General features: G+C 40.2%; 2 protein-coding genes across 2 annotated transcripts; both read left to right on the top strand.

The window, feature by feature from the left end:
• Positions 1-7087: 7087 nt before the first annotated feature.
• LOC135471714 (protein artichoke-like) lies at positions 7088-9929 on the top strand. Its single transcript, XM_064751034.1, has one exon. It carries the CDS (start codon positions 7123-7125, stop codon positions 9337-9339), a length of 2217 nt encoding a protein of 738 aa, XP_064607104.1. The 5' UTR covers positions 7088-7122; the 3' UTR covers positions 9340-9929.
• A 3325-nt stretch (positions 9930-13254) lies between these two features.
• LOC135469824 (leucine-rich repeat-containing protein 70-like) lies at positions 13255-23365 on the top strand. Its single transcript, XM_064748434.1, has 3 exons — positions 13255-13358; positions 20563-21392; positions 22536-23365. The coding sequence occupies exons 1-3, from the start codon at positions 13255-13257 to the stop codon at positions 23363-23365; spliced, it is 1764 nt and encodes a 587-aa protein (XP_064604504.1).
• The last annotated feature ends 1164 nt before the right edge of the window (positions 23366-24529 follow it).

Here is a 24529-nt window from a genome sequence, read left to right as displayed (position 1 = left end):
GCACCGTGCCGGACAAGATAGACTTGGTACGCTGTCATTCTCCTCGGGCCTTTACCGGGTATCTCGCCGTGTGTTTTCCGCTATCGGCATGTTCCGGAAGTGTTTCTGTGTCAGTCAGTGATAAGACTAGATGGCTGTGTGAACAGGACTCCAATATAAAACTGTCAAATCTAACTGTGACTGTTGAAAACGGTGTGGTCAGCGTTACCTGGACGAAGACTGGACCCGGGATGATGACAGGTTACAGAGTAGAATACCATCCAGTGAATGATATTGGTATGGGAGGATCCACTTTAGTTCACCCGGAAACAGAAAAGGTGCTTCTTGACGATCTGTCAAAGGACACGACTTACAACATATGTGTTTTCGCTGTGGTAGGTTCACGGAGGAAAAGCCCGGCGGTTTGCACGGTCATACTTGTAATCTCTGCAAGAAACGAAACACCTTTTGCTGAAGGTGGTGTCGTTATTGGTCTAGCCTCAGCTTTGGGGTTATGTGTTCTGTTAGCAGGAGCTGTGACGATTTGCCTGTATGTACGAAAGCGTAGATCAGGTCAGAATCAGTCGAATAATTCCTCCCTTGACACTGCGCCTGGTTATTCACAATCTGTGTCGACAAACCCTGTATCTGCACCCACAAGTGCGTGTGTTCAAGCAGAGCCGGGTGATGAAATAGACAGTGTGTATATTCGACGTCCGAACAACGAGAGTCAAACTGAAGATGGGAACATATACGAGAAGATTGGCACATCAACTGCGTATGAAAACACGAGTTTCGGTTCATAATAGAGTGACGTGGAAATACAATAGTTTCTTTTCAGTATGACGAACAAATATGGTGTGGAGGATCGGAACCACTTTCAAATAGAAAGTCTCTAATGATTTCAGCTGGATAATTTCATTTGTTTGCCTTTTACCATTCTAGTGGAAAAACTATATAGTTTATTATTGTAAAATCCTAGTACACCATTGAATACAGTACTTTGCTATAAACAATCACAGTATATATTTAGTTTTCACAATTCAGAGAAAATTCTAGGCCTGTGATTTGTCAATCTGCTTTGGGTAAGCTACCATATTCGCCGAGGGTCAATATTTTCACTGGCCCTTTGGGCTCGTACTCGTGCAAAACACTGGTATAACTTATGTCAGTGGTTGTTAACCAGATTGAAGAGGCTAGTTCCGTGTGAAACAGTCACCTTGTGTGCAAAAGTAGCTAGATTTTCCCTTAGTTGAGGTGATTCTGCTGTGTTGTCAAGAAATATTATGTTTAGATTGTTTTTTGGAATAAGTGAAGTTTTTGTTTCTTTGCTGTACTTATACATACATCTGATACACCATCTACAATATCACATAAACAAACGCTGTCCAGACGCAATATACATGTACATAAGGAATGGCGCGCTCATGGCCGCACGCTTGGAGGTTCGTCACGTTCTACCAGCGAATTTCGGTTTTTCACTGTTTCTACCAGCCAAGGATTTTATTGCCGTCATGACGTCAGCTACCTGATGCACGTTTTGACTTAAAGTCACCGTTGAGCCAGCAAAAGCTTGATTCGATCCTACGACCTCATTGGCGATAGACCGATCGGGTTTGGATCGCTTTAGGCGATAGGAGCCATTGAGCGCCCTATTTAGAGGATCAACATTTTTTTGGGTGAAGGTAACAGGGCCGAGTCATTAGAAAACCCAGCATTTCTTTTATGCATGTGTTTGTGTGACATACATTCTGATGTCAACCTATATTGATAACTTATCCGGATGAATAGTTAAATAAAATGCTTAAAAACATAATTGTTTATCCAATATGAATGTTTTTTTAGGGTGGATACAATAGGACCGAAAGCTTTGACCCACTTATCGTTCTTGTCAGTTAATAAAAGTGGTTTAGGCCTACACGTAACCAGGCACGCAAGATGAGTGTTATTTGTATTTTTCTCAAAAGATCTGTTCTAAGCCCATAGAATCTGATAAGCCTCGTACCTCACTGAGTACATACATATTAGAAATATCAACAAAGGGCCGCACCATGCAAAGCTGAGTATTCTGATACTGCTGTACTGTATCAGTGTGTTGTGATATTCCAGAACTTTCTGAGGCTGTGTAGGTCTAGGTTGTTGAAGGGTACATCCATACATATGTGAAGAATGGACGCTACAGAAACTATACATTTGACTGTAATAATATATTAAACTTTTATGTACGCTTAAAAAGGCGGTAAAGGCGCATAGCACATATGTGGGTATTTTGAATATTTTAGAAAGGGTTCTGTAAAGGTTCTTGTGTATATATGTGACATTGAAAGTGCCGTGCAACTGCTTTTGCGTCTTTTATTTCTTAATTGATGCATTTTATACATGCATTTAATATATGAATTTAGTTTCGCTTCAGTGATTTACTTGTTTTATAATCTCAGGATATATTTAAGTCTATAGATATTTTGGATCGTCAGCAGGATTGCGAATGTGTGTTTGAGTATGGAATACTGTATTGTTGTAGTGCATTATATTGTGTATAATTATTTAGGTTAATTATCGTATTTAAGAGTTGATGAACCTCTGTTACTTCAAAGTAAAGATGTGCAGCTCTTACCTGCATACAGCTGTCCTATTTGAAAGTTGCATTTGGAATTGGCGTCATTAATACCATTATCATCCATTGAAAACGCCTACACAGATTATTAGTTTTGATTGGGCTAATTACCCAAATTAGGCATGAACAGGGTAGCGGTAACCGACACAAAGTGATTCTTGTTTAGAGACCTATTAAAATCCACGAATGGAAAAGCAGGAAGCATACACAGTTGTAATATTGAGACGTGTACCATTATCATGGTTTCGTCGCACTAAGTCTCATTATTATCTATAAAATTGTTGAAAACTTCAACGTTTAAACGTGTATATTTTCACCATACCACTGAAATCCTCCCAGAAAGCAACACATGTTCAGATACAAGCATTTTGAGATCAGCTATTAGTAAGGACCAGCCTTCCTGAACAGATGTTATCAAGTGATCGTGTCTAGTAGGCTCGTAAAGAGAGAATTCAAATTCACAAGGCAATTGTTCAGAAAGGTCCCCTGCAAGCCAATAAGTGTGTGCATTTTTGTGAGATCCGACGTCTAACCCGCAATGGCTGAAAAATGTTTTTTCTCTCATGATGTCTATACGAAAACAGAATATACGTTGTAAATTATCCGTATTAGGATGTAATTTACGAACGGGTCCTCCATGTTTCAAACGCCTTCAGTCCAAGTTCCCTAAATTTTACCATGAGTAGAGTTCTCTTTTAAGAAAATATGGACAGAGCGTCGGAAATCTCTGCAACTCAATTTGATGATTGATTTTTTTTCTATCTAACTCCGGGTTAGGGGCAATATATTAATCGTGCTGAATTTAGTTACTGATTTGCATGTAATTTATTCGCGTAGAACATTTCCTTCGCCTTTCCATCATCACAGAAAACAGTTGAGTACTCTTTGTATTTATTTGTCCTAATTTACACACTGTCTTGATTCTTGAGTAGTTTGTTTTGTACCTTATTTTGGGAATTGGTCTTGCAATTTTCGTACCCGACCCGTCGTTTTTGGTTGATGACTGGTACACGAATGTATGCTTTGACCTGATTTTTACCTGTAAATATAATACACATCCAATGTTGTTTTTCGACGCACTTGTCAATACCATTCCGTGGCGTAGTGTGTAGCGTGCTAGTGAAGCGCAATGACTTAGGAGCCAGTCAGCAATGACGTTGCTTTTAGTTCAGCCTGCTCAAGCTGGTTTCCAAGAAACCAAACCCCTTAAGCTAAAGTTGGTGTCGTTATTGACCCAGTAACAGCTTTGGGGTTATGTGTTCTGTTAGCTTACGTCAGCGTTGACCATGCAGGTCAGAATCAATCGACTTATTTCTCCCTTGACACTGCACCTGCTAATCCACAATCTGTGTCGACCGAAGTCACAAATCCATTAGGCACAACAAAGACGGACGATAAAATAACCACTGTGCATATTTAACGTTCGACCGACGATAGTCAAACTGAACATGATAACGTGTATGGGAGGATTGGCAAATCAGCTGCCAACAAAAACGCGAGTTATGATACATGTCATAACGATACAGACACGGAACACTCGTGTTATGTATGATGAGTAACTATGATGACAATCATGTCAGCCTCATAACTGTTGTCCTGTCATTTTTATACACCCGTCATTGGGCGGGTCAAATTATATTATAGCGCTTTTGTTTGCCTTGTTTGCCCAGCTTTCACTATGTCTACTGACAAAATTGCGCCTGAAGATATAGTTGGATGGCGTTTAATAAACCATAACCATCGAATAATTGTTAACCAGAATGAAGAAGCTAGTGCCTTGTCTGATACACTGGTATTGTAGCTAGATTTCGACTTAGTTGTGGTGATTCTCCTGTCTTGTCAAGAAATATAGACAAGTAAGTTGGATTTATGTTTTTAATGATTCATACTATTGAATTTTTTCGTTTCTGAGGATGCATACATGGATCTGATACATCTATCGTTTTACGTAGGAGGTTCGCCTGCTAGGATTGGCAAAGTGCAATATGGCTTTACGAAGGGGGCTCGTCTGATACCATCACCAAAGGGCAGCCTCTTTGGTTTTACGCCGGAAGGTTCGCCTGGTAGAGTCGGCAAAGGCCACTATGGCTTTACGATGGGATGTTCGTCTGGTACCGTCAACAAAGGGCGTTCTCTATGGCTTTACGCTGGGAGGCTCGCCTGGTACAGTTGACAAAGGACACTATGGCTTTACGCTGGGATGTTCGCCTGGTAGTCGGCAAAGGGCGTTCTCTATCGTTTTACCCTGGGAGGTTCGCCTGCTAGAGTGGGCAAAGGCCACTATGGCTTTGCGATGCGAGGTTCGCCTGGTTCCGTCATTTATGAAAGACATTACTGCTCATTTAGCGTTAAACGCCTGAAAAAGTTATAATGCGACCTGCTTTATCCATTTTATGAACTTTAAAACAGGGTGCTTGGGGTTTAACGTCGAACTTAACAATTTTTCAGTCATATGACGACGAAGGAATCCTTAGAATGCATGTAATGTGCCTCATTGATGCAGGACGGATTCCACCGCGCTTTTATCTAGTGCTGCTTCACTGAGACACCTTACCGAAGGCAAGTAAACTGCCCTGCCCCAGCCATTATACTGATACGGGTCAAGAGGTCGTTGCAGTATCCCCTTCATGCTGAATGCCAAGCGAGGAAGCTGCAAATCCATCTTTTAAAGTCTTAGGTGTGACTCGACCCTGGATGTACACCGAAAATGGCAGGCTGGCAGCGAAAAAAAGACTTTGCACCCTAAAATACGCAGAATTACATTCGTAATGGGGGGCTGTGTCCTGGTTAGATGTTCCTGGGTCATTGTTCTGCGCTAGCTGGTTACCAACTCAGTCAGGCTCCATAACGGATTGAACACGGTTTGTCTAGCACAAGGGGCTAGATTCTTCATTTCTATGGCCGAAGTCGTATGAGTGAAGTATTCTTTAGTACACCATAAAAGAACAACCAAATATATTAGATAAATCATTTTTATGATCAAGTTTATAATTTGAGTTTTGTCCTCGTTTTACTTTGGATATCTATCCCAGGGTAATTTTAGCCACAAATCTGTCATTTATACCGGATCATCCATATTCAAAATTAGCGGACAGATGTCGGCTGTTTTAGGAAAGGGTGACATTCCAAACAGAGCAAGGATTTTTGCTTGCGCAGGCGTCAAAAGAGTTCTCCACGCTGCGACTGTAAAGACTATTGCATGAAGTCGTATGCTCTAATCTAGCTTCCACTGTTTCGCGAGTGGCTGTAAATAAATGACTCACGAGGATTGTCAGGTACATATATCTGGCAAAATCCAGTGATTTACATCGCTCTGTGACGGCCGTCGTACACAGGCAAAAAATATCTTGACAAACACCATTCAAATACATAAATTACAATTTTAAGTAAACTGTAAGATATACGGTTGTAAAGAGGCATATATACGTCAAATCTCTTTAAGGCAGCAGGGACCAGTTGTGTGCAATATTCTGATGAGTGTTCCTCACAGTGAACTGGTAGAGCAAGTTCCACCAAACAAATTATACACTCAAATGTAAAACCGATTCTTTCAAGACGGAGTCAAGCTTCCATTCAAATTATGAACTCTTTACAAAAGGGCTAGTAGAAGGTTTCCAGATGCGCCTAACTGGGTATGTTTTGAGAAGTCACTTCCTGTTTGACAAGTTTACAGAACATATATATGCACACCCCGGCGTATATATGTGGAGACTGGGCAAGTACCATCAGTTGGCTAACTGAAAGTGGACAAAATGGCTGGTGGATTACCCTGTTGTATTCTCGTTTGTCTTGCCATCGGGTTAGCGACTGTGTACAGCGAGGTTTGCCATATTCAACCACAGTGTACCTGTGCCAGACGAAATAACAGTAACATTATCTGTGATAAAATGTCTACACCTTACATCCCATTCCTGGGTATGTCACACTTTCGGTTTTACGATTTGCAAATTCGCGGAAACCCAGGTGTGATGTACATTCATGACGGAACATTCAGCGGTTTGAACATCAGCAACCTAGACATACAGTTCACTGGGATATCGGAATTGAACTGTTCAGACTTCAGCGGTATAGGCGAAAAAGTGTCAAGGATATATTTGCCAAACAACTTGTTGAACCGTGTACCGAGCTGCGCTCTAGCCAGGTTCAGCTCGATCACAAAACTGGATCTGCGTAACAATAGCATTATTACCGTAAGACCAAGCGATTTCGAGCATTTTCCACGTCTACAGACATTAGATTTAAGTGCAAATGGAATGTCCCGCATTGAGCTTGCGGCATTCGGTGAACTTAATGAACTGACTACCCTGGATTTGTCGCACAATAACATATCTGTTCTACACGATTATATGTTCCATGGATTGACGGAGCTGAAAACTTTGGATCTCGATTTCAACAAACTTACATCGCTAGACGACAATCTTTTCGATGACTTGACGAATTTGGAAAACCTTTACTTACGAAACAACAGAATTAGTGGCCTCTCAAAGAGAACTTTTAGGAATCTTAGGCGACTTGGATATATTAGCCTGATGAGAAACAAATTGACTCATTTGTTACCTGAAACTTTTGCAGGACTGACAAATCTTTACGGATTGAGTCTTCATGACAACAGGCTAAGAGAGATTGGACCTAGGATGTTTGTTGGCCTGTCTAAAGTGACGTTCATATTTCTTAGTCTTAACAAATTGACATTGATTAACAGAGATGCGTTTGTTGATTTTCCTGTTTTAAACTACCTTAATTTGACCGGTAATGCTATCCGAAATATGCAAGCAGGTTCGTTTAGGAATTTATCTTCACTCAGCACATTGGATCTAAGTGGCAATCAACTTATAGACATAGGCCCTGACGTGTTTTTCAACGTTTCACGTCTACGGGCCTTACATTTAGAGAACAACCAGATATCCTTTCTGAGCGAAGTGTTATTTTATGTCATTAAGAATTCATTACGCGAAGTGAACTTAAAAAGTAACGAGTTGTCAAGCACTTCCTGGAAATGGTTGGGAAAGTTACTTGGTCATCTCAAAGGGTTAAGGATGCTTGATTTATCTCACAATCCTCTAAAGTATATCCCCGCGGACGTAATACCGACACTGGCAACAATGCTAGAAGTTCGTCTAAGGAACTGTAGTTTAGATAAGGTTCCTGATAATGCATGGAACGTCTCTTTGGATCTGTCAATGAACAATATCCAAGGTCCCCTCTTATTAAGGAATTCCCATACAGCTAGCTCTAGACTTAACGTTTCGAACAACAAGATAACTGCACTTAACGTAAAAATCCCTTATAGGAATAATCATTACACGGACAACTTAATTGTATGTGACAACAATCAAATCCAAGACAGTTTAGTAATAGAAGTAGAACATCCGACTGAATTTTCTGACCGTTCTTATATTAAAGTTTCTGCAAAACATAACTTCATAAACGAAGCCATTCAATTCCTTTTTCATGAGAAACAAGATGGCGATGTAAGTTTACGTTTAAATGCTGACCTTTCCTTCAACACATATGTAAACGTAACAAAACTACCAGTAGATATCAAAGTTAAACCTGGTGGAGAAGTATTGATACCTGGTGGCAGGTCAGCACCTGTAGTGTTCCGGAACTATGAAATTACATTAAACCTCTCTAATAACGCTATCTCGTATATTTCCCCGGAAGCCTGTCTTGGCATAGTTTACAAACTGGATCTGCGGAACAACAGGTTGGAGGTTTTCGGTGACCTGATGCCCAAGACTGATTCTCCCGAGTATAAACTTCAATACCTCTACCTTTCCGGGAACAGACTCCATCGTGTAACTACTGAGACCTTTGATCGATATGAACTGCTTTACCACCTCGACCTCCGTGACAACGATATTATCAGTTTAAACAGCTTTAATATTAGCAATAGATTTCCGGAGCTGTTTCTGACAGGTAACCCCTTAACGTGTGGATGTGAGATTGCTGGGTTAAGGAACGGCACCATGCCAGACAAGATAGACTTGGTACGCTGTCATTCTCCTCGGGCCTTTACCGGGTATCTCGCCGTGTGTTTTCCGTTATCGGCATGTTCCAGCAGTGTTTCTGTGTCAGTCAGTGATAAGACTAGATGGCTGTGTGAACAGGACTCCAATATAAAACTGTCAAATCTAACTGTGACTGTTGAAAACGGTGTGGTCAGCGTTACCTGGACGAAGACTGGACCCGGGATGATGACAGGTTACAGAGTCAAATATCACCCAGTGAATGATATTGGTATGGGGGGATCCACTTTAGTTCACCCGGAAACAGAAAAGGTGCTTCTTGACGATCTGTCAATGGACACGACTTACAACATATGTGTTTTCGCTGTGGTACGTTCACGGAGGAAGGGCCCGGCGGTTTGTACGGGTATACCGGTAATCTCTGCAAGAAACGAAACACCTTTTGCTGAAGGTGGTGTCGTTATTGGCTTAGCCTCAGCTTTGGGGTTATGTGTTCTGTTAGCAGGAGCTGTGACGATTTGCCTGTGTGTACGAAAGCGTAGATCAGGTCAGAATCAGCCGAATGATTCCTCCCTTGACACCGAGCCTGGTTATTCACAATCTGTGTCGACAAACCCTGCATATGTACCCACAAATGTGTCTGCTCAAGCAGAGCCGGGCGAAATAAACAGCGTGAATATTCGACATCCGAACAACGAGAGTCAAACTGAAGATGGGAACATATATGAGAGGATTAACAGATCAACTGCACACGAAAACTCGGGTTTCCGTGCATGATATAGTGACGGAGAATTACAATACTCTTTTTCAGTATGACGAACAAATATAGTGTGGAAGAGCGGAACTACTTTCAAATAGAAAGTCTCTAATGATTTCAGCTGGATAATTTCATTTGATTGCCTTTTCCATTTCTAGTGGAAAAACTATATAGTTCATTATTGTAAAATCCTAATACACCATTGAATACAGTACTTTGCTATATACAATCACAGTATATATTTAGTTATCACAATCCAGAGAAAATTCTAGGCCTGTGATTTGTCAATCTACTTGGGTAAACTACCATATTCGCCGAGGGTCAATATTTTCACTGGCCCTTTGGGCTGGTGTACTCGTGCAAAACACTGGTATAACTTATGTCAGTGATTGTTAACCAGATTGAAGAGGATAGTTCCGTGTGAAACAGTCAGATTGTGTGCAAGAGTAGCTAGATTTCCCCTTAGTTGAGGTGATTCTGCTGTGTTGTCAAGAAATATTATGTTTAGATTGTTTTTTGGAATAAGTGAAGTTTTTGTTTCTTTGCTGTACTTATACATACATCTGATACACCATCTACAATATCACATAAACAAACGCTGTCCAGGCGCAATATACATGTACATAAGCAATGTCCATATAAAAACCAGGCGATTCCTGTACATGTTTCCCAAAGACACATAAAATCCATGTTATTAATTTACATAAACTTCTTGCTTGAAAAAGTAATCCTGCACCTAGCTGGCGAATGGCGAATGGCTCATGGCCGCACGCTGGGAGGTTCGTCACGTTCTACCAGCGATTGCCGGTTTCTCACTGTTTCTAGCAGCCAAGGATTTTATTGCCGTCATGACGTCAGCTACCTGATGCACGTTTTGACTTAAAGTCACCGTTGAGCCAGCAAAAGCTTGATTCGATCTTGCGACCTCATTGGCGATAGACCGATCGGGTTTGGATCGCTTTAGGCGATAGGAGCCATTGAGCGCCTTATTTAGAGGATCAACATTTTTTGGGGTGAAGGTAACAGCGCTGAGTCATTAGAAAACCCAGCATTTCTTTTATGCATGTGTTTGTGTGACATACATTCTGATGTCAGTATATATTAATAACGTATCAGGCTGAATAGTTAAATAAAATGCTTAAAGACATAATTGTTCATCCAATATGAATAGTTTTGTAGGGTGGATACAATAGGACCGAAAGCTTTGACCCACTTATCGTTCTTGTCAGTTAATAAAGACGGTATAGGCCTACACGCAACCAGGCACGCAAGATGAGTGTTATTTGTATTTTTCACAAAAGATCTGTTCTGAGCCCATAGAATCTGATAAGCCTCGTACCTCACTGAGTACATACATATTAGAACTGTCAGCAAGGACCGCACCATGCAAAGCTGAGTATTCTAATACTGCTGTACTGTATCAGTGTATTGTGATATTCCACAACTTTCTGAGGCTGTGTAGGTCTAGGTTGTTGAAGGGTACATCCATACATATGTGAAGAATGGACGCTACAGAAACTATACATTTGACTGTAATAATATATAAAACTTTTATGTACGCTTAAAAAGGCGGTAAACGCGCATAGCACATATGTGGGTAATGTAAATATTTTAGAAAGGGTTCTGTAAAGGTTCTTGTGTATATATGTGACATTGAAAGTGCCGTGCAACTGCTTTTGCGTCTTTCATTTCTTTATTGATGCATTTTATACATGCATTTAATATATGAATTTAGTTTCGCTTCAGTGATTTACTTGTTTTATAATCTCAGGATATATTTAAGTCTATAGATATTTTGGATCGTCAGCAGGATTGCGAATGTGTGTTTGAGTATGGAATACTGTATTGTTGTAGTGCATTATATTGTGTATAATTATTTAGGTTAATTATCGTATTTAAGAGTTGACGAACCTCTGTTACTTCAAAGTAAAGATGTGCAGCTCTTACCTGCATACAGCTGTCCTATTTGAAAGTTGCACTCTATTGAAAAACAAGCTTATGTTAATATGAAACAAAGATAGGCAGTAGTAACAGTTTCCTTGCGTCTTCTGTATTATGTATATTCAAGTAGATAAGTGTTCGAGAGAGTTAAAAAAAATGTGTGTACTTAATATTGGCATAAAAGAAAAAGATCAGGATATCTCTCTTGTATTTTATTTTCTAAATTGGCATTGGTAAGTTGATATGTTTGTGATTTTCTGAACAGCAATTTTCTATACGTACATACTGAATGCAGTTTGCTAGATTTTATCAATGATATGTTTATTATAATTGTTGTACAAATAATGTTGTTATTTTCACTGAGTTCGGTAATAAAGTTTGGAATATATACTCTAAGAAATGGTTGGTTCCATTGTTCATATACATTTGGAAGCTGGAAACAGTGACGTCACCACATCATGAACAGCCTCATCAAGAAATGCTACCAACCGCTTTTGGGAATGGTATGAATCAATCAATATTACACAGGTAACACCACTGTTGTTGCTTGTCATCTCTTGTCACCAGAAAAAACAAAGAAAAAAAAACAAACAAACAAACAATCAACAACAAAAAACAACAACAAAAACAAAAAAAGGAAAATAACTTTTTACAGCATTAAAAGCACTGAAAAGACGTCTTATAAAAGAAACAACTGGCATTGGCTTTTTTAGTTTTCCACTTTTTCCACTTAAAAAGTCCACATATATTATTAGCTTTGATTGGGTTAATTATCCAAATAAGGCATGAACAGGGTAGCGGTAACCGACAAAAAGTTATTCCTGTTTAGAGACTTGTCAAAATCCGCCCCCAGAATGGAAAAGCAGGAAGCATACACAGTTGTAATACTGAGACGCGTACCATTATCTTGGTTTAGTGGTACTACATCATTATTATCTATCTATAATAGCAGGGTGCGGTTTCACAAAATTTCTTAAGTTATTTTACTTAAGTAAGAGTGTTTTGCTTAAGCAACATAATACTATACCTATGAAGTGTTTAATTTAAGTTTTGCTAAGAAACGCTTCATCCTGGACTTAAGAAAAAATACCCCAGACTTAAGCAATTTACTGGAATTTACTGGAAGTTTCGTGAAACTGGACCCTGGACTTGAACTCACATTTTGACTAGACTGGTGAGGTGTTCCTGAGTCATTATTCTGCTCTAACAGGTTAACAACTCGGTCACGGAAACTCTATAACAGATTAGTAGTGGTTGTGCAACACACATGGCAATGCTCATCATTTATATAATCAAGAATATAATCTGACTTTTTCCGTCGGTTTACTTTGGACATTTCTCACAGGGTATTTTAGCGATAAATCTGCCATTCGTATCAGACTACTCATGTTAAAAATTAGTGAACTGAGGTCAGGTAGACAGTTTCCAGTTGAGCCCAAATGAGTATGTTTTGAGAAATCACTTTCCGTATGGCAAGTTTACAGAACATACGTATGCACACCCCGACTTATATATGTGCAAACTAAGCAGGAATCATCAGTTGGCCTACTGACAGTGAACAAAATGTCGGGTTAGCGACTGTGTACAGCGAGGTTTGTCATATTCAACCACAGTGTACCTGTGCCAGACGAAATAACAGTAACATTATCTGTGATAAAATGTCTACCATTCATACCATTACCACCTTACATACCATTCCTGGGTATGTCATATTTTCGGTTTGACAATTTGAGGATTCGCGGAAACCCTGATGTGATGTACATTCATCAAGGAACATTCAGCGGTTTAAACATCAGCAGTCTGGACGTACAATTCACTGGGATATCGGAATTGAACTGATCAGACTTCAGCGGTATAGGACCGTGTACCGAACTCTTGCCAGGTTCAATTTGATCACAAAATTGGATCTGCGTAACAATAGCATTATTGCCATAAGATCGGGCGATTTCGAACATTTTCCACGTCTACAGACATTAGATTTAAGTGCAAATGGAATGTCCCGCATTGAGCTTGCGGCATTCGGTGAACTTAATGAACTGACTACCCTGGATTTGTCGCACAATAACATATCTGTTCTACACGCTTATATGTTGGATGGGTGGGCGGAGCTGAAAACTTTGATTGATTGATTTATTTATTTGATTGGTGTTTTCCGCCGTACTCAAGAATATTTCACTTATACGACTTATACGTCCAGCATTATGGTGAGAGGAAACCGGGCAGAGCCAGGAGGAAACCCAGGACCATATCTGGCTAGATGACCACCTACTCAGTGAGATGAGTAAATTGGAAAAACTGTACGTCAGAAACAACAAGCTTAGTCGTCTTTCAGTGGCGACTTTTAAGTATGTTAGTCAACTTAAATATTTGTGTTTGTCCAACAAAAGCATTACTCTTTTGCTATCCGTGACCTTTCAGGGACTGACAAATCTGTACATGCTGGATCTTCAGTATAGCAGTCTCACAGAGATTGAACCTGGCATGTTTGCTGGCTTGTCTAAAGTGTCATACATGTGTCTTGGTCATAACAAACTGTCAGGAATCAACAGAGATGCATTTCTTTACTGCCCTAAAGTACAAAAACTTGATTTGACAGGTATCCAAATGCTATCCAAAATATGGAAACAGGCTCGTTTAGGGATCTATCTTCTTTAAGGATAGTGGACCTAAGCGGCAATCAGATTAAACACTTAGGATCTGGCGTGTTTTTCAACGCTTCAAATCTACAGACCTTATATTTAAAAGATAACCAGATATCCTCTCTCGGTGTCATTTTATGTCATTAAGGATTCATTACACAGTCATTACAAAGGAATAGGCTGTCAAGCCCATCCTGGGCACGGCTGGAAGAATTACTGAGTCGCCTCAAAGGGTTACAGGTGCTTGATTTATCTCACAACCCTTTAAAATATATCCTCAGGAGCGTAATACCGATCCTCGTCACGATGAGAGAAGTTCGCCTGAGGAACTGTAGTTTAGATGAGATTCCTGATAATGCACTGAACCTTTTGGACCTGTCAATGAACAATATTCAAGGTCCCCTCTTATTAATGAACACGTCTGCGAACAGGTTCAACGTTTCAAACAACAAGATAACTGCACTAAAGAAAAACACGTTTTTATTTGATATGGTCACGTTGACGTCTTGGTTGCATGTGACAACAATCAAATCCAAATCAATTTACTCATAGAAATAGAAGATCCCATTGAATTGAATTATTATTTTGAGATTAAAGTTTCTGCAAAAAACAACTTGATAGATGAGACCATTCAAATTCTTTTTCATGAGAAACAACGTGAAAATGAATTTTTGTTTTTATATGTGGACCTTTCTGGCAACACATATGTAAATGTAACAAAACTACCAGTAGATATCAAAGTTAAACCTGGTGGAGAAGTATTGATACCTGGTGGCAGGTCAACACCTGTATTGTTCCGGCACTATGAAAGTACGTTAAACCTCTCTAATAACGCTATCTCGTACATTTCCCCGGAAGCCTATCTTGGGATAGTTTACAAACTGGATCTGCGGATCAACCGGTTGGAGGTTTTTGGTGAGCTTATGCCCAGTATTGATTCGCTAGAATATGAACCTCAATGTCTTTACCTCTCCGGGAACAGACTCCATCGTGCAACCGCTGAAATCTTTGATCGATATATATTGCTTACGTATCTCGACCTCCGTGACAACCATATTGTCAGTTTAGACAGCATTAACATCAGCGGTAGAGTTTGGAGACTGTCTCTGAAAGGTAACCCGTTAACATGTGGATGTGAGAATACTTGGCTGAGGAACGGCATCGTGCTGGTCAAGATGGACTCAGCCTGCTGTCATTCTCCTCGGGGCCTTACTGGGTAACTAGCCGTGTGTTTTCCGCTATCGGCATGTCACACCGGTGTTTCCTTGTCAATCAGTGATAAGACTAGACGGCTGTGTGAACAGGACTCCGGGACCTCCGTGGCTCAGTTGGTTAGCGCGCTAGCGCAGCGTAATGACCCAGGAGCCTCTCACCAATGCAGTCGCTGTGAGTTCAAGTCCAGCTCATGCTGGCTTCCCCTCCGACCATACGTGGGAAGGTCTTGCAGCAACCTGCGTAAGGTCGTGGGTTTCCGCCGGGCTCTGCCTGTTTTCTTCCCACCATAATGCTGGCCGCCGTCGTATAAGTGAAATATTCTTGAGTACGGCGTAAAAACACCAATCAAATAAATAAATAAGTGAACAGGACTCCAATATAAAACTGTCAAATCTAACTGTGACTGTTGAAAACGGTGTGGTCAGCGTTGCCTGGACGAAGATTGGACCCGGGATGATGACAGGTTACAGAGTAGAATACCACCCAGTGAATGATATTGGTATGGGAGGATCCACTTTAGTTCACCCGGAAACAGAAAAGGTTCTTCTTGACGATCTGTCAAAGGACACGACTTACAACATATGTGTTTTCATTGTGCTGCATTCAAACGTAAGAGTCCTGTGGTTTGTACGGAGATACATGTACATGTTGGTGTACCGGTAATCTCTAGGAGAAAGCAAACACCTTTTGCTGAAGGTGGTGTCATTATTGGCCTAGCCTCAGCTTTGGGGTTATGTGTTCTGTTAGCAGGAGCTGTGACGATTTGCCTGTGTATACGAAAGCGTAGATCAGGTCAGAATAAGTTGAATGATTTCTCCCTTGACACTCCGCCTGCTAATCCACTATCTGCATAAACAGGTGCACCAACCTAGACTGAGCTGGGCGTCGAAATAAACAGTTTGTATGTTGTACGTTCCTCCGACGATAGTCACACTGAAGATGGGAACATATATGAGAAGGTTGGCAGATCAACTGCATACGAAAACACGAATTTCCGTGCATAATATGGGTTAGTGACATAGAGATGCATTACATTACTGCATTACTCCATTCTTACGTAAAATACATGTGCATAAGCAATGTCCATAGAAAAATATGCTATCCCTGAACATACACTGCAAAAACGGCGTATAAAGCCTAAACGTAAATCGAAGCTCATATTTTTTCCGTTATTTTTACACGTTTACACCAATCTATCTAAGAATGATTAATAAAGGCAAAATTTGGACAAATGACATATTTTTATTTTCATCATACATTCACATTCTGTAGCTCATAGTGGTCTATATTTCACAATGAAACTTTTACGTACTTAAACTTCCTACCTCCCCTATGTGACGAACTTCAGCGGCAAACCACGGCCTGCTCAAGTTTGCTCATATTACTGTTTCATTGCTGTATTACTTCAAGACCACTTTCCACTTCATACTTCTATTAAATGAGAAAAAGAAATTAAAGTTCAAGGTCGGTAATCTTTATGTTAAATGTCTAAATATTCAACTACTTGTGTTAATGTATCAAAGTAATTTAGTTTAGAATTTAAAAACAGTAGGACACAGCAAATAATGTCTATCTGTGAGGATAGTTAAACAATTCCTATATTTCCTATATGTACCATTTAACAACAGTTTTACATCAATGATGATATCACTCACCTGCTGTCTTTTGATGTTATGATGTAGAAAACTGAGAAATAGCTCTCTTCGGCTGACCGAAGAGAGCAGTGCCATAACAAAGACGTTCTGTGTAAGAATTGAATCCTATGGCAGCGGTTAGCAGCGGTTAAGGGACGGAAGAATAGAGTGAGTGCTTGGGGTTTAACGTCGTACTCAACAATTTTTCAGTCATATGACGACGAAGGAATCTTTAGGGTGCATGTACGTGTAACGTGCCTCCTTGTAGCAGGACGGATTTCCACCGCTCTTTTATTTAGTGCTGCTTCACTGAGACGACTTACCGAAGGCAAGTAAGCCGCCCCGCCCGCCCGAGCCATTATACTGATACGGGTCAACCAGTCGTTGCATTATCCCCTTCATGCTGAACGCCAAGCGAGGAAGTTACAACTTCCTCTTTTAAAGTCTTAGGTGTGACTCGATCAAGGATTGATCCTGGATCTACCGGTCCCGAAGCGGACGCTCTACCAACTGTGCTATCCGGGCCGGTTGGAAGAAAAGAGAGAATACTTTACTTACAATATTTTCGACCGGATCCGAGGCTGAGACCACACATATAGAACATAGTTCTACATCAGCGTGAATTTAGACGAAGCTATAGTGTGTTCATATACCTACAGGCCTGAAATATGGGTCTGGAATACGGGCCTATGTAGCTTATTCACGCACTATTATCACTGAAAACACAATTGAAGTGCTCCATTTTTTTCATTCTAAATTAATTCTAAAATTGGGGCACCTATTGTGCTAGTCTCCCATACCTTTGCGGATTGTCAACAGATAACGGACAAGTGAAAACTTTGTCATAAATTATTTTTGACTACATATACAAGCAAAAAACATGTATATGATGTAGGCCTACATGTCAACCATTCGTCCCTAAACGTATTTAACCCGGAATATATCAAGATTAGGAATGCGCTCAGATAAAAGCCGAAGCCAAATGTATGTTTAAATTCTGAATGCGTACAGGTTTGGATGCCAGATTGTTTAGGAGAGCAAACGTTAAAGACACTAAACACGTCCAAATATGTTTGTGAGAAAAACATGTTTAGCACACAACATGTTAAAAGGACGTCTAATTTCTAAACGCCGTTTTTGCAGTCTATTACCCACACACGAATAATATCCATATTAACAATTTACATAAAATTCTTGCTTGAAAAACTAATTCTGCACCTAGCTGGCGAATGGCGGGCGCTGGGAGGTTCGTCATGCTCTATCAGGGAACGCCGGTTTCGCACTGTCTCTTCAACCCAAGGATTTAATTGCCGTCATGACGTCAGCTACCTGATGCTCACCTTAACTTAAAGTCACCGTTGAGCCAGTAAAAGCTTCATTCGATCTTGTGACCCCAGTGGCGATAGGGCGATCGGATTTGGACAGTAAAACGCTTTAGAGCCATTGAGCGCTCTATTTAGATGATCAACATTTTTTGGTGAAGGTAACAACGCCGAGTCATTAGAAAACCCAGCACTTCTTTCATATCTGTGTTTTGTGGCATACATTCTGATGTCAACCTATATTGATAACTTATCCGGATGAATAGTTAAATAAAATGCTTAAAGACGTAATTGTTTATCCAATATGAATAGTTTTTTAGGGTGGATACAATAGGACCGAAAGCTTTGACCCACTTATCGTTCTTGTTAGTTAATAAAAACGGTATAGGCCTACAACGCAACCAGGCACGCAAGATGAGTGTTATTTGTATTTTTCACAAAAGATCTGTTCTGAGCCCATAGAATCTGATAAGCCTCGTACCTCACTGAGTACATACATATTAGAAATATCAACAAAGGACCGCGCCATACAAAGCTGAGTATTCTGATACTGCTGAACAGTACCACTGTGTTGTTATATTCCACTAATTTCAGAGACTTGTGTAGCTCTAGGTTGTTGAAGGGTATATCCATATATATGAAAAGAATGGACGCTATAGAAACTTTAGATTTGACTATGATAATATATTTAACAATTTTTTAAAACTTTTGTTGTGCGCTTAAAAAGGCGGTAAACGCGCATAGCACATATATTTGTAATGTGAATATTTTTTAGAAAAGATTCTGTAAAGGCTCTTATGAATATATGTGACATTGAAAGTGCTTTTGCGTCTTTCATTTCTTAATTAATGTCGTATATGCTTTTTAATATTTGAATTTAGTTTCGCTTCAGTGATTTACAGGTTATATAACCTCTGAATATTACGGTTATAAGTTTATGTGCCAGGTGTTTTAGATCGTCAATAGGATTGCGAATGTGTGTTTGAGGGTGGAATTCTGTATTGCTGATGTGCATTACCTACAAGTGTGGACCTCTTATTTTAGTTAATTACCGTATTTAAGAATTGATGAACCTCTGTTACTTCAAAGTAAAGATGTGCAGCTCTTACTTGCGTACAGCTATGAAACAATGGGATGTAGATTAACTTGCGTCTTCTGTATCCTTGCGCATTCAAGTATATGAGTGTTAGAGAGAGTTAAAAAAATCTGTCTACTTAATGCTGGCATAACTTAAGAAAAATGGTCAGAATATCTCGCTTGTATTTTGTTTCTGATTTGCCATTGTTATGTTGATATGCTTGTGATTTTCTGAACAGCAGGGTAGAGGTAACCGACACAAAGTGATTCTTGTTTAGAGACCTATCAAAACCCACGAATGGAAAAGCAGGAAGCATACACAGCTGTAATATTGAGACGTGTACCATTATCATGGTTTAGTGGCACTAAGTCATTATTATCTATCTATAAGAGCTGGACTTGAACTCACATTTTGGCCAGACTGGTGAGATGTTCCTGAGACTTCTGCTCTAGTAGGTTAACAACTCGGTCACGGAGGCTCCATAACAGATTAATAGCGGTTGCACGGCACATGGGAATAGTCTCTTCATTTATATAATTTACCTTTTTCGTCGGTTTAGTTTGGAGGTTATTTCAGCCACAAATCTGCCATTTGTATCAGACTGCTCATATTGAAAACTGGTGGACAAACGTGGGCTATTTTAGGAAAGGAAAACTCTAAAATAAAACGTGGGTTTCCGCTTGCTCAGGTCGCCAAATAGTTAGCTCTTGGCAGTTGCTGGGCCAAGACACCGGATGGTATGCTGTAATACCAGCGGCTACTGCAATAAAGGTAATACGTAACTTATGGTTTTAAGTATACAGAAAGGATAATGACTGTAAGAGGAATATAGGCCTACATTTCAAGTCTCTTTATTATCAATGCTCTAGCTTCACCTATGTGTGCCGGGCGTGACCAATTGATTAGAATTTGCTAAGGAGTATTCCTCACAGTGAACTGGTTTAGCAAGCTCCCCAAAACAAATACTAGGTTGGTTTCGAGCTCGAGAAGATTTGCAGGTACTGATACATAAAGCCGCTTCTTGCCACACGAGTGGGGCTTCCATTTAAGTAATGAACCTTTTACAAAAGGTCTAGTAAATAGTCTTCAGATACGCCTAATTGGGTATTGGTTATGAAGACACTTCCCGTTTGGCAAGTTTACAGAACATATATATGCACACCCCGACTTATATATGTGGAGACTGGGCAAGTACCACCAGTTGGCTAACTGTGGACAAAATGGCTGGTGGATTACCCTGTTGTATTCTCGTTTGTCTTGCCATCGGGTTAGCGACTGTGTACAGCGAGGTTTGCCATATTCAACCACAGTGTACCTGTCTCAGACGAAATAACAGTAACATTATCTGTGATAAAATGTCTACACCTTACATGCCATTCCTGGGTATGTCACACTTTCGGTTTGACAATTTGAGAATTCGCGGAAATCCTGATGTGATGTACATTCATGACGGAACATTCAGCGGTTTGAACGTCAGCACTCTGGACGTACAATTCACTGGGATATCGGAATTGAACTGTTCAGACTTCAGCGGTATAGGCGAAAAAGTGTCAAGGATATATTTGCCAAACAACTTGTTGAACCGTGTACCGAGTTGCACTCTAGCCAGGTTCAACTCGATCACAAAACTGGATCTGCGTAACAATAGCATTATTACCGTAAGACCAAGCGATTTCGAGCATTTTCCACGTCTACAGACATTAGATTTAAGTGCAAATGGAATGTCCCGCATTGAGCTTGCGGCATTCGGTGAACTTAATGAACTGACTACCCTGGATTTGTCGCACAATAACATATCTGTTCTACACGCTTATATGTTCCATGGATTGACGGAGCTGAAAACTTTGGATCTCGATTTTAACAAACTTACATCGCTAGACGACAATCTTTTCGATGACTTGACGAATTTGGAAAACCTGTACTTACGAAACAACAGAATTAGTGGCCTCTCAAAGAGGACTTTTAGGAATCTTAGGCGACTTGGATATATAAGCCTGATGAGAAACAAATTGACTCATTTGTTACCTGAAACTTTTGCAGGACTGACAAATCTTTACGGATTGAGTCTTCATGACAACAGGCTAAGAGAGATTGGACCTAGGATGTTTGTTGGCCTGTCTAAAGTGACGTTCATATATCTTAGTCTTAACAAATTGACAGTGATTAACAGAGATGCGTTTGTTGATTTTCCTGTTTTAAGGTACCTTAATTTGACCGGTAATGCTATCCGAAATATGCAAGCAGGTTCGTTTAGGAATTTATCTTCACTCAGCACATTGGATCTAAGTGGCAATCAGCTTATAGACATAGGCCCTGACGTGTTTTTCAACGTTTCAAGTCTACGGGCCTTACATTTAGAGAACAACCAGATATCCTTTCTGAGCGAAGTGTTATTTTATGTCATTAAGAATTCATTACGCGAAGTGAACTTAAAAAGTAACGAGCTGTCAAGCACTTCCTGGAAATGGTTGGGAAAGTTACTTGGTCATCTCAAAGGGTTAAGGATGCTTGATTTATCTCACAATCCTCTAAAGTATATCCCCGCGGACGTAATACCGACACTGGCAACAATGCTAGAAGTTCGTCTAAGGAACTGTAGTTTAGATAAGGTTCCTGATAATGCATGGAACGTCTCTTTGGATCTGTCAATGAACAATATCCAAGGTCCCCTCTTATTAGCAAATTCCCATACAGCTAACTCTAGACTTAACGTTTCGAACAACAAGATAACTACACTTAACGTAAAAATCCCTTATAGGAATAATCATTACACGGACAACTTAATTGTATGTGACAACAATCAAATCCAAGACAGTTTAGTAATAGAAGTAGAACATCCGACTGAATTTTCTGACCGTTCTTATATTAAAGTTTCTGCAAAACATAACTTCATAAACGAAGTCATTCAAGTCCTTTTTCACGAGAAACAAGATGGCGATGTAAGTTTACGTTTAAATGCTGACCTTTCCTTCAACACATATGTAAATGTAACAAAACTACCAGTAGATATCAAAGTTAAACCTGGTGGAGAAGTATTGATACCTGGTGGCAGGTCAACACCTGTATTGTTCTGGCACTATGAAATTACATTAAACCTCTCTAATAACGCTATCTCGTACATTTCCCCGGAAGCCTATCTTGGGATAGTTTACAAACTGTATCTGCGGAACAACAGGTTGGAGGTTTTCGGTGACCTGATGCCCAAGACTGATTCTCCCGAGTATCAACTTCGATATCTCTACCTTTCTGGGAACAGACTCCATCGTGTAACTACTGAGACCTTTGATCGATATAAACTGCTTTACCATCTCGACCTCCGTGACAACGATATTATCAGTTTAAACAGCTTTAATATTAGCAATAGATTTCCGAAGCGTTTTCTGACAGGTAACCCCTTAACGTGTGGATGTGAGATTGCTGGGTTAAGGAACGGCACCGTGCCGGACAAGATAGACTTGGTACGCTGTCATTCTCCTCGGGCCTTTACCGGGTATCTCGCCGTGTGTTTTCCGCTATCGGCATGTTCCGGAAGTGTTTCTGTGTCAGTCAGTGATAAGACTAGATGGCTGTGTGAACAGGACTCCAATATAAAACTGTCAAATCTAACTGTGACTGTTGAAAACGGTGTGGTCAGCGTTACCTGGACGAAGACTGGACCCGGGATGATGACAGGTTACAGAGTAGAATACCATCCAGTGAATGATATTGGTATGGGAGGATCCACTTTAGTTCACCCGGAAACAGAAAAGGTGCTTCTTGACGATCTGTCAAAGGACACGACTTACAACATATGTGTTTTCGCTGTGGTAGGTTCACGGAGGAAAAGCCCGGCGGTTTGCACGGTCATACTTGTAATCTCTGCAAGAAACGAAACACCTTTTGCTGAAGGTGGTGTCGTTATTGGTCTAGCCTCAGCTTTGGGGTTATGTGTTCTGTTAGCAGGAGCTGTGACGATTTGCCTGTATGTACGAAAGCGTAGATCAGGTCAGAATCAGTCGAATAATTCCTCCCTTGACACTGCGCCTGGTTATTCACAATCTGTGTCGACAAACCCTGTATCTGCACCCACAAGTGCGTGTGTTCAAGCAGAGCCGGGTGATGAAATAGACAGTGTGTATATTCGACGTCCGAACAACGAGAGTCAAACTGAAGATGGGAACATATACGAGAAGATTGGCACATCAACTGCGTATGAAAACACGAGTTTCGGTTCATAATAGAGTGACGTGGAAATACAATAGTTTCTTTTCAGTATGACGAACAAATATGGTGTGGAGGATCGGAACCACTTTCAAATAGAAAGTCTCTAATGATTTCAGCTGGATAATTTCATTTGTTTGCCTTTTACCATTCTAGTGGAAAAACTATATAGTTTATTATTGTAAAATCCTAGTACACCATTGAATACAGTACTTTGCTATAAACAATCACAGTATATATTTAGTTTTCACAATTCAGAGAAAATTCTAGGCCTGTAATTTGTCAATCTGCTTTGGGTAAGCTACCATATTCGCCGAGGGTCAATATTTTCACTGGCCCTTTGGGCTCGTACTCGTGCAAAACACTGGTATAACTTATGTCAGTGGTTGTTATCCAGCATGAAGAGGCTAGTTCCGTGTGAAACAGTCAGATTGTGCGCAAGAGTAGCTAGATTTTCCCTTAGTTGAGGTGATTCTGCTGTGTTGTCAAGAAATATTATGTTTAGATTGTTTTTTGGAATAACTGACGTTTTTGTTTCTTTGCTGTACTTATACATACATCTGATACACCATCTACAATATCACATAAACAAACGCTGTCCAGACGCAATATACATGTACATAAGGAATGGCGGGCTCATGGCCGCACGCTTGGAGGTTCGTCACGTTCTACCAGCGAATTTCGGTTTTTCACTGTTTCTACCAGCCAAGGATTTTATTGCCGTCATGACGTCAGCTACCTGATGCACGTCTTGACTTAAAGTCACCGTTGAGCCAGCAAAAGCTTGATTCGATCCTACGACCTCATTGGCGATAGACCGATCGGGTTTGGATCGCTTTAGGCGATAGGAGCCATTGAGCGCCCTATTTAGAGGATCAACATTTTTTTGGGTGAAGGTAACAGGGCCGAGTCATTAGAAAACCCAGCATTTCTTTTATGCATGTGTTTGTGTGACATACATTCTGATGTGAACCTGTATTAATAACGTATTAGGCTGAATAGTTAAATAAAATGCTTAAAAACATAATTGTTTATCCAATATGAATGTTTTTTTAGGGTGGATACAATAGGACCGAAAGCTTTGACCCACTTATCGTTCTTGTCAGTTAATAAAAGCGGTTTAGGCCTACACGTAACCAGGCACGCAAGATGAGTGTTATTTGTATTTTTCTCAAAAGATC

Source organism: Liolophura sinensis, chromosome 7 (genome assembly GCF_032854445.1).
Source record: "Liolophura sinensis isolate JHLJ2023 chromosome 7, CUHK_Ljap_v2, whole genome shotgun sequence".
Lineage (NCBI taxonomy): Eukaryota > Metazoa > Mollusca > Polyplacophora > Chitonida > Chitonidae > Liolophura > Liolophura sinensis.
This window is presented reverse-complemented; position numbering and strand designations above follow the sequence as displayed.

Excerpts from the sequence above, each read along its gene's own strand:
- LOC135471714 (XM_064751034.1), top strand. The coding sequence starts at position 7,123 with ATGAGAAACAAATTGACTCATTTGTTACCTGAAACTTTTGCAGGACTG.
- LOC135469824 (XM_064748434.1), top strand. The coding sequence starts at position 13,255 with ATGTCCCGCATTGAGCTTGCGGCATTCGGTGAACTTAATGAACTGACT. Across the intron at positions 13,359-20,562 it reads CACGCTTATATGTTGGATGG|AATTCGCGGAAATCCTGATG; the intron begins GTGGGCGGAGCT and ends TGACAATTTGAG. Across the intron at positions 21,393-22,535 it reads TATCCGAAATATGCAAGCAG|GTAACCCCTTAACGTGTGGA; the intron begins GTTCGTTTAGGA and ends GTTTTCTGACAG.